Raw genomic sequence first — 14,311 nt, 5'->3', positions numbered from 1 at the left:
TCGGTCAACGCTGGTGCACCATCACCCCACCTTGCAACCACGTCATTCATAACTGTGCGACGCCGACGCGGCCTTGTACCCGGGACCCGTGCTCGTACGAAACGTCGATCACGTTAGTGCGATATTACAACGTGGTTGCCTTTTACTGTGCTCGACTCTATTGGTCAGTATATTACAAAGTCATAATCTCTACGATCTTGGTCGACGTTATACATAATAATCATTTTTATTAACTATAATATCATGCACGTATGCACCCTCGTTATTTTTCATATAGATATTTATTAAGTAATAACACAACATGTTTATACAATCAACGTTGAAAGACACAAATATAATAATGTCATATATGAGATAACTAAAACATTCACCTTACTGTTTAAACTAATATATCACAACACGCACCCGTATCACATGTATCAATATACTATCATAAGATACTCGGATACGCACGCACGTTTGAAGACGTCTCTTTTTTTTTAATTCTCTTATCTTTGTCTATTTACGTAAGTGCACACACTTCCTCTATTCTAAATAGATTCTTTAATGTATATATTAAATACTATATCTACTAGCATCGCTTTTCTCTTTCAGATAATTATCTATTTGTAAAAAGAATATCTTCTTCCAATAAAGAAATTACAGAATCAAAAATATCCACGTCTCGTTGTCGATGCTTTTCGATGGAATGAACGCTTTTCGGGTCCAAATCCGAGACTCTGACACTGCTTAAAAAATAATGTTGCTCCGAAAGTTTTATCGTATTTTCCACAGGCATTCTTGAAGCATTTTTCCTGTAAAAAGAGAAAAATGATAATTTTTACAACTATTTACAACACATCTAATTATCTGAAATACATTTAATATAAGTAATAATAATCATTCATATGTTGCACATTTGGCGCTGATAAATAATGATTCACATTATACATTTATGAATTGTAGATTTTATGACGTAATTATAATTATATTAAATCCACGATCAAATAATCATAATCAGATAATTAAAGTATCCGCTGCAAGTGCTGCATTGGGCAACTATTATATTATTTGGACAATGGCTATAGAGAATACGTAGAAAGCGCATTTCCTCTCATAGAATCATTGCATTAAATCAATTTTATCATCAACTTTGCCTTTGTTGTAAGATTTATACACTATTCTCGACACTTTAAACATGCAGTGAAAATAAAGGCTATTGTTTCGAACAATACACTTACGGATGCAGTTCGCGGAAGGTCATTAATATCGAACAATCTCTGGCCGTGACAAATAAAAGGTACGTTTGTAACGCTGACAAATGTTCGGCGGTAATCTGCATATTTGCCTTTCGCTCGTCGTCATCGTTGCTAGTTCTTTGATCATACGGATGACTCTCGTTTCCATAAAATGGTTGGCGCGAATCTAGGTTGGAACTACGTTCTGTTTGCGATACAAGACCGCCGTTTACAAACGTTCTGTCGGCAGATAAGATACATTCTGATCTAGCATTACTATTTCCATTAAAATCGTCATCATGTTCTTGTGCACGTGTGCTCTTAAGAAACGTTTGAACGTCTATTTCTTTCATGGTCTCCATTTTCTGGGCTGCATTCTGGAACAGAGAGAGGTAAATATTCCCTAATGTATTCATCCATTCAACAAAACGTCCTTCTTTTGTACGTGCATTTGTATGAAAATACATACCGTAGGTTGATCAAGTAAAGCGTGAAAAATATTACAAGTTTTATTTAATTTTGTCAAGCCAGAGTATATCATATCGTCATTTAGTACCGGTGCGAGCTTGGAATAAATGCTGTGAATGTACGTAGTATTAACGTAAGACACGCGCTGCATATTCCACATTCGCTCCAGCACCGAGTTCTTCGGCAGGTCGCTGCCATCAAACGTGCATTTCTGCAAGATAAAAAAGATAAAAGTTAGTTAGAGGGCGACGATTATTATTTTCAATAAATAATGATTTTCAATGCAAGTATTTACCTTTTCCGCGAGACGAAGGCACCATTCGGCTCTCGCGACCGCGCCTGGTGCGGCGCAAAATGTCGTTGAAACATGATTCGCGAGAAAGAGAAAATTACGTGAAAGGGAGATGGGCGGCAGTTTCAGCTGCTCTTGGGCGATAGGTCGCGTAAGGACGGCACAAACCAACGTGCAGAACTCGTCGACGCGGCGAGCTTGTCCGCCGCTCTCCGTTGCTTCACTCCGAAACCACTCGTCCAGCACGTTCTCTAGATCATTTAGCGAGGACGTCTGATCGTAGACGACGAAGCCATCTTTGAAGATTTTCAAGTTGTTCTGCGGTGCTTTCAAAAGTTCTTCTATTGCAGCTTTCATACGCGTCTCCACCCCGGAGAACAGATCAAACGGGCAATAATTACTGCGAGCGGTGATGCTCTTCCTCCGCAGCTAAAAAATTATTTTCTTTTAGTATATCATCTATCTAACATTTGGGTTGTATATTATTATTTGTGAAAATAAAGTTAAAAATCAATGTTTATTAAATACCTTGGCGTACTGATTGAGACAATACGGACATCCAGGAAACCTCTGCTCCGCCTTTGGTAAGTATCCCTGCTTCGGCTTTATCTCCACGCAGAAAGTCGAACGGCTTCGGAAGACGGTTTGATCGGATTCCAAGTGCAAATCCAAAAACGTATAATCTGGAAACTTTGTGGCGTATGTGTCCGTGATTTCCTTATGCCGTCGTTCCTCTGCAACAATGTAAGATCGATCACGATAAATATCCCATGTACTATTTTCATCGCTTATTTTCAACAAATTTAATTTTATCTGACTGCTAACGTCAACATTGTTGTATAATAGTAACGATAACATACGCGCATATAAGTACGGTCCTAAAATAACGACTGTTCTAAAATAAAATTCCTTCACCGGAATTGTGGCGGCGGAGGGTGGTACCGCAGACAACGCGTAGGCGCGAAACACTTGCGATTCACGTGATTCTGAAATAGAAGAAAGTCACGCGAGCCGCCGCGGTGTCGAGAGTGCTTTTAGCGAATAGTAGATCAAATCGCATAAATATAGTAATATATAGCGATGTAGATGCCGAAAAGAGATTCGTGACTCTTATTACGTCACTCGCAACAAAACGCGCTTCGTTCGCGAGAACGGGGTAATTTAAAGACCTTGCATCGCAACAAGTGCGATTTATGAATGGCAGATAGGTGACTAACGGCAACTAACACGGCCAAATACGACTTTCTCGGCAATTAAAAGATATCCAAATGTCATAAAAAGAAGAATGAAGAATTCAAACACCGCCCACCTTCTCCCACATACCGTTATTTCTCGTAGGAACTTTCACAGATTACATGTATAGATAGCGTACAATAATGGCAATGAGAGAATAACGCCAACTATGAATCATACTATAAATGTTCTATGCGGCAATGCATTCCGAGAAAAAAAAACACTACAGAGAAACTGTCGCGTTCGCACTTAATATTAGAGAAAAAAAGTACTCGATAGGTGTCAAGACCCAAGATAGGAGTTACGGCGCGCGCTCTGCGACACGAGTCTAAACAGCGCCGTCGTAATCTCTCACCGACGACGATTGCGAGACGATCGTTTATCGGGGGGGTAGCATAAATTAACGAACGGACGCGGACGCCTGAACTTTCCCTCCGCGCATTTGCCTCCGTCGAACACACGCGGCCGTAAGATATTGCCACAATTAAACGCGTCAAACAGAAGTTACCTCGTTATCTCGCTTATCCCTCGTCGGAATATCCGAACCGCGGGTATCCCAACGTGGATGTACTCCATTAGTCACTCGTATCTCTCAAAATCGTTAACGACCGGATACAAACCGTGTAGTTATGACGTTATGAGTTTCACGAGAAAGCGTCATAAGCCCGTTAAGAAAAACATTATACGATTGCGACGCGACATGCATTTGACTTTAATGATAATTAATGCCGCTTTGCAACACTCGTTGGTCGTCGGGGAAAAATAAAACGAAGAGAAAGGAACGAGTTGTGAGAAAAATCAACGTGGAAAATTAATTTTTTCTCCCAACGTCATTAAAGTCAAATATTAAATATACCGTATAAGCATTCTACGCATTTAATCATCAGGTACTCTTTGCTCGTCGGTCTCTACTTATTTTTTGCCTATCCGAGAGTTGGAACAAAGCTATTTTGCTGTCATGTAAACTTGATGGCACAAATTTCTCTTCGCGTGATGAACGTCGAGCGAAACGAGAGGTCTGTGTCAAAGGATAATGATGTACGGTAATTTTGCTAAATGCCGAGCACGCGTGACTTTCGTGCATCATGCACAAAGTTACGGATCGATCGTCTTTCCTTTTTCTCTTCAACGGAGAGAAAGCTGCATGCACGCAGCTAATACGAGCGAATGTAATTTCTTCGGAGCTACTCGTTATCTCTCCTGCTCCGAATTTGTATCGAGTAATTTTATGGTGGTTTTTTTTTGTTATTTAAATTATGTAGATATCAAAATCGTCTACTTAACAAGCTTGTGCAATAATACATTTGACAATGGTCTTGTGCATCGAATTACGTCCATTACGTGAATTGTATCTTTTTAAGGTGCACGTTACGCGCGCGCTAAAGAGGTCAATTACTCCGACCAGCCATTTTCGTTCAACTTCATATACTAACGTCCGTTCCAGCCTACGTTAGTATTGTTGACCGTATCGGGTGAGGACTGATTACAACATACTATATCAACGCTCGACGCGGAAACATAGTATCAAGATATTCTCACGCCAAGATAACTTTATGTATTTCTGCGCCGGCATCATTAACGCGTCATTAACTGCATTTTTCATTGTGGAAGGCGAACTGGTCGGTAGCGCTCGGAAATGAAACAATTACGAATCTTAATAATGCCTCGTTACGTAACTTGGAATGAGAAAGAGAGAGGCAGAGAGAGAGAGAGAGAGAGAGAGGAGGAAAAGAAAAAAGCGGAGAAAGATAGAGAACTATGTATATTTTTAAAATCTTATTTTGTTTCATCTAATTTTCTTTAAGCAAAAGCACGCAAGATATAAATTAAAACTTTTTAGATTAGATATGTCAGATCTATCGCAAAGGAGTGCATAGGGAGATAATCCCCGCCGTGGCAGCGACGACGATACAGAGAGTAGCCAGTGCCGTGATAGGTTTACACAGTCTTCGTTTACACATTCCTCGCTTCAATCTTTCAAAATAAACGTCCGACACGGCCGCGGCGGTCCAGTTGCAAAAATATTCCGCGTGACGTGGGTCGATCTCCGAAAATAGACGATACCGAGGACTACTCCAGAAAGTGAGCGAGATCGAAGCGAAAAAAAAAGCGGAGAATCTCACGAGGTTGCGGCAGGTGCAGCTTGCGTTAACGCGAACCATAAGGGCTCAGTCACAATGAGGAAAATAAGGAATAAGATAAAAGAATAAGGAATAAGGCATGTTGCATCTCACTTTAATGTACGTGTACTGAAGTGAGATGTGACATTCCTTTATCTTATTCCTTATTTTTCTCATTGTGACTGAGCCTTAAAGGCGCGGTGTTGCGTTATACCGCTCAAGTATCGAATCGTAAGAAATTCGAGTTCCGCGAGGCAACATCGTTTCGAAAAATATACATCGACACTCATAACATTTTTATATTAACTTCGTCGAAAGGGAAGAAAGGGGACGCGTTGCAATATGCATACACATTACAGTGTTATTTTCAGACGGCGTATCTCCTTCTTCGAAAATTTTGTTTACATCGTCTGTATATGTCATGCATATCGCGAGTGGTAAGACAAGAAAGCGCCTTTCTTCGAATGAGCCGTTAATTAGAGAGACTTTTAATGAAAGCGGCCGCGAGGAATGTCACAATGACGACGCACGCGTGATTCGATTTTCGCATTTCGCACGGATGGATTTCGCCGACGACGAAATTGACGGTGAACATGCCGGTATTGGCGCGTGGCTGACATCGTATTTTTGACGTTCGGTTTCGGTAATGACACGCACGAGAGCGTGCCGCAAAGCGACGCACGTTTACAGCGGGAAATCGATACTGCCGTATCGCGCGAGTGCGTAATATCGTCGGAGATAACAGCGCAATTCCAGCCTGCGAATAACACGGCACGCGGATAAAAATATCGACAGTCGCGCGAGAATTTCACAATGCGCGCAAAGGCGTTCGCGGACCCGATAACCTTAGGCGAATAACAGACCCCGAGAGAGCTTTTACGTTATCGGAGGAATGCCTGACATGTCGTGTGACGTCTCGATGAACTTTCTGCTGTATTTTTTGTCAGGAGATTACAATTGATTCTCGATGCGATAATCGAGAACACTCGAATAAATACCGCGTAAAATATTTCCAGCTGAATTATTTACGCTCGAGATGCGCGTAGATATGCGAAATGGAAATTGCGAGGAATATTGAATTTTACATCCCGAGCGATAAGGGATAAATTAGATACGAGTTGTAGTTTAAACTGTTATATCGCTAAACATCACACATTTGCCTTTTAAAGACACCTTTTCCCTCATATAAATTACATGTTATGCGTTAGGAAGCGCGGTACGTAGCCGCGTTTCCTTAACGATATTTCTCGAAATAGCGCAGACGCTCGGCGCGGGCTACCGCCGCGGCTTCTCGCGAAATATATTTTCTAGCCGCGCGCCGTGATGTCGTTCACCCTCGCACTCGCATATTCCTTTTGCAATCAAGCAACTTTTACCGACGAAACGACCAACAGCGGTAGAGGAGGGCGCAGGGGTGGCTTCTATTTCCAATAGCCGCCGGAGAAAGTGCCAACGTGTCAGAATATCGACGAATCCGCGGAAAGAAAAGCAGCGGATGAGCGGAAGAGCACGGCCGACCACTTGTTGCATCTGCAGCCGCGGGAGACCAGACCGGATAGACTTTTCGCCGGTAAACCGGTGTGTAAACGGATAAATACAAGTTTATCCGGATAAGTGTGAGCGCGGTGGTGGAAACGCAAAGGAAACATATGCGTTCTGTGAACTCACGTACAGAATTTGATAATAACATATCAGTTTACTTCGTTCTAACGTATCTATTTCTAAGAAGAACATAAGTTACGGTAAGGGCGTGAAAGATCCAGTAATACAAAATAATTAAAAAAATAAATAAATAAAAAACAACAAATATGAGAACGCGGAGATGGAGAAAATAGAAGAAATAAGTGAGAAAAGTAAAAAGTAAAAACACATAAACGTAATCATATGAGGGAGAAAAGAAATATATGGCATTATTAAACGAACGAAAGTACGTAGCAGAAACGGAACGTACATGCATAAAAGAAAATGAAGACACGGTGACCGAGTATGAACTCTCGCCGCCCGGTATTTAGTAAGTATAATAAACTTGTACTGGTAAACTTCGGTAAACCGTTCTGACACGCATACGCCGACCGCACGCCAATAAGCGAGAACCGTTATGTACGACGCTTATGAGAATAAAAAGATGACATGATCACACACACAAACGCGACTGCAGCACAAAGAGCTTTGAAGCTTCCTCAAGACTTTTCTCGTAACAAAGAAAAGTCTTCTCGCGCCACATTAATTTCCGTGTCGTCACGTATATACGGGGTAATATAAGAACGGAATTAATTCGTTCGTGTTTGTGAATGCAGGATCGCGACGTGACGCGACACGGGACACGGGGTATTCTGATTAACATCTCTTCCCAGCAGCCCCTCCCTGGATGCAGCCGCGCGTAAATCCTGCCCACCTACCTTATCGAGGGTTTTCTTGCAGGACCCCGTTTCACAAGGTCTGCCCAACAGATATCCGGTGGAAAACACCCGACACGGTCGACGCTGGACGTCTATGCGTAAACAACGGCAGCAGTCCACGCCCACGTATGGACGTATGCAAACGAGTATTGAACAACTATCCAACACGTCCGTGTTCGTTTTACGTTCAAACGCGCGCGCGTGCTCTGTCGTTTCCACGCGAAAAATACAGAACGTGAATGAATCAAACACGAATTTATTCTTTATTTTTATCCTCTATCGTTATATTACTTATATTCTATTCATCCAGTATATCCTCGTTATTGCGCCACATGTTACGTCAAAAGCTATGTATTAAGGAAGGATTGATGGTTAATATTTTAAAATAATCTCGTAAAGATGGCTCGGGTGATCGACGGATCCCGATAAGGCGCGGAGCGACACGTGCCCCGGAGCGCGTTCGCACCGAAAGAGAAAAGGGAAGTAGTTCCACCGAACGAAATTACCGCGCGTTGCATACAATGGGCGGATCTCCTTCTCGCCGATAGCGGATGATAAACGTCGCTGCATTATTCAAAAATAAATCCCCGCGCGCGATCTCGCGTTTTCATTGTGTGCGCGTGTAATAAATGTTCTCGAACAAAACGCATTCTTCCAGGATGGAAGGTGGAGACAGAGGGAGTCGGAAAATCTTGGCGAGATAGAGATGGTCGTTTCCCCTCGTCGAACAAGTACGTAAGCGCTCCTTCTTATTCTGGCATGCCTTCAATTTAATTAACTTTGTTATTTTATTATTGACGCCAATCATCGAACGTGACTCTCTGGAATCTCTCGCAGTTTTTAAGTGTATAAGCACCGCTGTCAAAACAGTCGCCAAATGTTATACACATGTGCATCGATGATCTGATTTTGACCTTTCGCGCAAGAAAGAAAACTGTAAGACGGGACGGAGACAGGAATATAATATGTATGCAAATATTGTGAGTCCTCGCTATGCAGTCAAACGTAAACAGAAAAAATATATATTATCTTGTTTTATATCTTTTCCTGATAGGACCTTCGACGCATTAAATATCAGCGAAAAATCAAGCGTAATATTTTATCGTCCTCTAAAAATATAATTTAGAAGCTTGTAAACCGAAGGAGTTGCACGTCGTGTTTATTCGAAGAATCGTCACGCTACGGATAAACATTGTAGCGAGGAATCTGTTTAGCATAACTTAAAATAATTAAAAATAATTTCCATCAGTTTCTGCTGTTAGTTAAACAGCTGTAAAAAAGATTTAAAAAAAGTTAAAAGAAGGCTATGAAGGGATTAAAGCTTACTTGGTATCACGCGGCTTAATCTGTCATGATCGCACGACGCGGCGACGTCCATCTCTACCTATAATATTTATTAACGGTTTCCCCCTTTTAATTACTATAATAACTGCTTCTCTGCAGCAGTTGCCAGCATCTTTCTGACGTTATCCGTCGCTGTGTGTACACGCGCCGACTTTATCGAAAAGACCTGTCTTTTTTACATCTTGCCAAATAATATTCGAATTTTTCGAAGATTGAGAATATTATCGAAAATAGCGAGGTCGAAACAAAGCTCGCGTAAATTTCGTTAATACACCTTTACAGTTTCTGTTCATAATATTCTAAGTTTTCTCGAGTGAGAAATCAACAGGACGGAGATATAGTTTTACAGAGTTACAGACGTCCTACTCGACGATACAACGACTATTATGCCCACTGCGAAAACCAGCGGGTAAGGATTCATTCGCGTCTCTCGAAGGATTCATTCGCGTTAATGAAATTCTATTTATCGCGTTCACGCGCGCGCACACACACACACTTTGGATTCTCGTCCTTCGTCCAGATCAATGATCTCTCGGCCGATTTCGCGGTGCGTCGCTGAGAACGATATTTAAATCCTCACTTTAGCTTTTCCGAAAGAGCGATATGTCGAAGGACACGGAGTCGTGGCCTTTTCGTAGGAATGATTGATCGTGCGTCCCGCTTGAAACGTATATATGACCGTCGTGGCCAACGCGGCGTATCGAGCGAGATGCGCTGCAACGCTAAATTTTTTTTTTCCGTAAATTGCGAGCTATACGCGTAAAACTCTACGTTAAATTAAGAAACGTGATTCAAGTATAGTGGCAGGGATTATGCGGGATACGTGTGACTCAGAGACATCAAGGAGGAACGAGGAACTTGAAAACGGATGGCGGCGAAAAACGATAAAGCAATGACACGGTACTCGACGACCGCTGGCTTTAGCGTCTCCTCGAGGACGCTTCTCGTCGGGCGACGTCATCTTTTTGAGAGCGCACAGCTGCAGGCGGAGAGTGTGAGTCGCAGACAGCCCGCAGGAGCCGCGCGTCGTAAATTTAGTCCGCCGAGGCGGACGCGGCGCATAGCACTTTATTTCCCAGCACGAACGAAAAGCACCAGTCACCGTCGCCGTCGCGCCGGTCGAAGCCCGCGACATTTGGCTGAATTATAAGTTAATTGTAAATGAGTTTACTATCGATCGACGCGCCGGTATCGCGTCGCTCGGTGGGAAAGCCGCGTCCGTTGCTTCTCGAGAACTTGCTTAATTAACTCTCGAGAAATGGAATGCATCGCGCTGATCGTTTCGTTCCGATACGACGGTAAATGTTATTAACGCGCAAAGATTCGTGGGCAAATATATGGTTGGTCGCGCACGAGTATATAGACGCAGAAGCGATGGATATGGCACATTTTACCGTAGATTGCTCTCGAAGGGGAAGAAACCGTTTTCTGTGTACCTACCTACCTACTGCATCGGTCGCTTCGCGGCGAAGCGAGACTTCGAGTTAGAAAGCCGTCGAGATAAAATATCAATATAATTATCGCCGTTGACTATTAACGGCGAGAATGATATCTAATTCTTCGCGATTTAATACAACAGGTTAAATCTCGGCTGTAAAACGTTATTAAAATCTCGCGATTTCGAATGCGAATATAGAGAAACGTACGTCAATCGAACATCGCATTATCATAAGCGTAAAAATATATAAATCAAAAAACAAGAAATTTTTATAACAATCTCTGTAACACGACGGCATTGTAACATTTATCGCGGGTAATATTTTTGCTGTACTTAATAGCTGTCCGACGTGGATTCTGCAACGACGAGAATAGTTGCGCTGACTGTGCTTATATTTGCGAGAACAATTGAATTTGCGAATTCAAAAGTTGATTAAAGTCGCCGAGCTTAGCGACGATCTGTCCATTAGCGTCCGATATCGACCACGTGATTCGAATAATTGAGATGAACAGTTCTCTTTTTACAGACGCTCCGTACATCTGTAATATCGTAACCCGATGCGATCGATTGCATGGCATGGACAAAAAAAGAACGAGAGTAAGGTGCAACCGAATCGCCCGTTGTTCACAATATTGCAACGAAATCGATGAAATTTCAGCTCCAGGCTCCTCGCGTGCACGAGAAACCCGGTGTCTCGGGAGGCTTCAGACGCGGAAAGATCGTTATTCGGCTGGAGCGATCGAAAAATAAGGTGGCAGGTGTACGCGCCGACGAAGAATAACTCAGCGACTACCTACCTTAATAAAAATGAGAAGATGGCACGACCGAAAACTAGTTACGATACGCGGCAGCTGTTCGCGTTTGCTTCCCGAGAAAGAACAGCACGCGTACGTATAAATATTGAAAACTTATATTCTGCCGGAGAAAGTATATAATATACAGGATGTGTGTGTATGATAATTAGATGCGTGCAAAAAAAAAACAATAAAACAAGACGCGTAAAACCGAAAGTAGCAGCTAATTACACAAAATCACAAAGGCTCGTGAAACGGTTCAATTTTCGAAGCCAATATATTTCGTGGGAATCTCTGCATATTTTATGCAAATACGAGGAGCGATGAAGAGCGATATCTCTGACGTGTGGGAAAACAATTTACCTGGTCGGAGAGGGCGGACGGCGTCCGACAATTTGGCTATATCGGCCGCGTCGTAACGAACAATTTCGGGGATCTGCACGTAAGAGCCCAAAAAACAGGAAACCACGTTCCTGGTGTACCCCACCTCCCGCTGCACGCGTGTTCTGCCGCCATCCGGTGAAACCTCGCCCGGTAACGACTTCCGGAATCGTATTACCGTGTGCTCCTGAAAGACGAAAAAATAAATCCAATAAAGCCAAACAACGTCGATCGCGTATCTTGAAACGCTTTATCTTTTGACAAACATCGAATGGGAATACTAATTATAAGTATACAGCGTGTAATATTGAATAATTTAATTTCGACATCCTTACGCTGTAAACACAATTGCGCGTGCAAAATTACATTCTATTTATAAAGTCATACGTAGGAAGAAAATCGCGTGAGCGTAAAAAAAAGATTCAAGGTGGACAATAGTGCGTTCGTATATCTATTTTCCTTCCGTTGGCGGTCTCGGTCTGTCTGAACAAATTAAACGACCCCGCATTTTCTATGCGATCCCGCTTGTAAGTATGTAAGGTGGCTCCTCGCGTTATCAGGAGCAGATCACGTCCTCCCAACCTGGCGACACCGCAGCCGGCGAGTATGTAGGTCGACTTTATGAAAAATTCTCGGGTTAAAGATAACGGCCAAGCCGCTCTCGTCCGTTGTTTCCAGGCATGCTCGACTTCGTCACGGCTTTTACGAACGCATATTAATCGATGAACGAAGCCAAGGTTTTAGGACACTCTCTGAAACTTAATTCGCCCGCGGGTTCTCTAATTTTTGCACCACGACAAGTATTAAAGTGACGATATTTGAGTAATCGTCCCTTTTTTAAGCTTTTCTCGTTCTCTCGTCCACTACATTATATGTATCTTTTCACACTCTCCAAATGAGAGAAATGCCGATAATTCGAAATTCGAGAACATTTTGTATTCTTTAGACGTTTAGACAATCCGGAGCCTCTTGGACGGAACGCGTAAAACAATTAATAATGTAATAATAAAATACATATGTTATTGATATTTCTGAAAAGGTCCACGGTGCCAGATCCTTCCAAATGCAACATTTTTATTACAACACGAAACCGTCCGTCATCGAATCTTATTCGGGATTTCGAAAGGCAGTCATTACTCGCAACAATTTCGTAAGGTTTGGTCAAGCAGGCGAATGTAACCGTTATTTAACAAGCGTGGCGCATTATGCGCTGTGATTTTCGGCACGGCGCGCGGCGGTCGACACGCTCGATCACGGCTATCGACAAATATCGCGAACCATGTCGAATTTGGTAATCTTACATGGAAAAAACGAGCGATGACTAAGCGCCATCGTTCCGGCACCTTGCGTCCGTTTTTACGATTTCGATCTACGATCGCGTCCTAATTACGATTCTAGATGAGTATCGAACCCGTGAAAATCGGATTTTGTCGCTTTCCCGAACGAATTGATCCACGTTACTTCGGACAGTCCACCAACGTTGAAAATGATTGTCCAGCGGCTGAGGCCAGATCGATGTTTCGTTTGGTGACTCGCTGCGATTTTCGGGACGGGCTCTAATCACTCTTAAAGTATCGCAATAAACGACGACATTAATTACTAGGGCGCGCCGGTCTTCTATACCTACAGGAAACCGGCTGTACTACTCGCCGGCCGACGTTTTGTCATGCAAAAAGACAGGAGATGAACGCTCGATCGCCCGTTAGCCCAATAATCATGTACGGGCAGTTGCTACGCGTTCCACTTTGCTGACCGTTCGCCACGATATTCGCGCGAACTATTGATGATTCGATTACAGCCGCGATCTTCAGAGGTGAGCATGTCGATGTATAATTGTTGCAAAAAAAAAAAAAAAAAAACGGTGACGTAAATATTGGATGGAAATATATATAGACGAGCTGTTGCAAAAGTTGTTAAATACATCGAAAGAGTCAACTGTTCGTTGCTCCCGTTAGTGACAGATTTATATCTTGAAGTCTATGAATTTCAATTATAGCACAATATCTGTCAGAAGACATTTATGTATGACATAATGCAATATAAAGGTAAATATAAGTTGTGATAAAAATGATTATCTCTTCCATAAATATTGAAGTAAAAATAATAATAATTTTTAGAGAGATAACGGAACATCAGAAAATCGAGAATTCTCGGAATATACGAAATTATTGAGCCATCTTCTATCGAGTTTCAGTCGTTCAGTAACATTCAGCAAGTAGCAGTTGTTGCGAGGAAATATGAGGAAAACACGAACGCTTTACGCACATAAATTACGTAGGAATAATATACGTATTTAATTAATCTAAGTCGATGAAGGATCTTATAGGATAGGCAACGCCGTTAATATATGACTGTCAGGAAAGCATGTTAAACAGAGCAACGCTTAAGCTTTTTAACATGCGCGCATGCTGCATATTACATGCGGCATTGTTTTACAACGACATTCGCCGTCATAATTCACATGCGTTTAGCGCGTCCGCGTGAAAATACACAATACAATTTAGAACGTTCAATTTCTCGCGCCTCTCGGCAAATCTCTCAAGAGCGTGTGACCCAACGTGAACCGCCAATCGATATATAGGCTAAGCCGGCTGACGTGGCTGCAAGTTTTTCATGCGTCACGTC

The 14,311-nt window shown here is 42.4% G+C and overlaps 1 protein-coding gene across 3 annotated transcripts in view; it reads right to left on the bottom strand.

The window, feature by feature from the left end:
- Positions 1-262: 262 nt before the first annotated feature.
- Ipk1 (Inositol phosphate kinase 1) overlaps positions 263-14,311 on the bottom strand; it is a 75,201-nt gene continuing 61,152 nt past the window's right edge. For all 3 annotated transcript variants that reach the window (XM_071796276.1, XM_071796275.1, XM_071796279.1), the window contains 6 exons: positions 11,669-11,873; positions 2,506-2,711; positions 1,981-2,406; positions 1,687-1,896; positions 1,221-1,594; positions 263-794 (listed from right to left, as the gene is read on the bottom strand). In XM_071796276.1, the coding sequence (XP_071652377.1) occupies positions 599-794; positions 1,221-1,594; positions 1,687-1,896; positions 1,981-2,406; positions 2,506-2,711; positions 11,669-11,873 (1,617 nt within the window). In that variant the 3' untranslated portion in view covers positions 263-598. The remainder of the gene's footprint in view (positions 795-1,220; positions 1,595-1,686; positions 1,897-1,980; positions 2,407-2,505; positions 2,712-11,668; positions 11,874-14,311) is intronic.

The sequence above is a fragment of the Temnothorax longispinosus genome, chromosome 1 (assembly GCF_030848805.1).
Source record: "Temnothorax longispinosus isolate EJ_2023e chromosome 1, Tlon_JGU_v1, whole genome shotgun sequence".
In the NCBI taxonomy this organism is placed as follows: domain Eukaryota; kingdom Metazoa; phylum Arthropoda; class Insecta; order Hymenoptera; family Formicidae; genus Temnothorax; species Temnothorax longispinosus.
The sequence above is the reverse complement of the archived record's forward strand: the minus strand, read 5'-3'. Positions and strand labels throughout refer to the sequence as shown.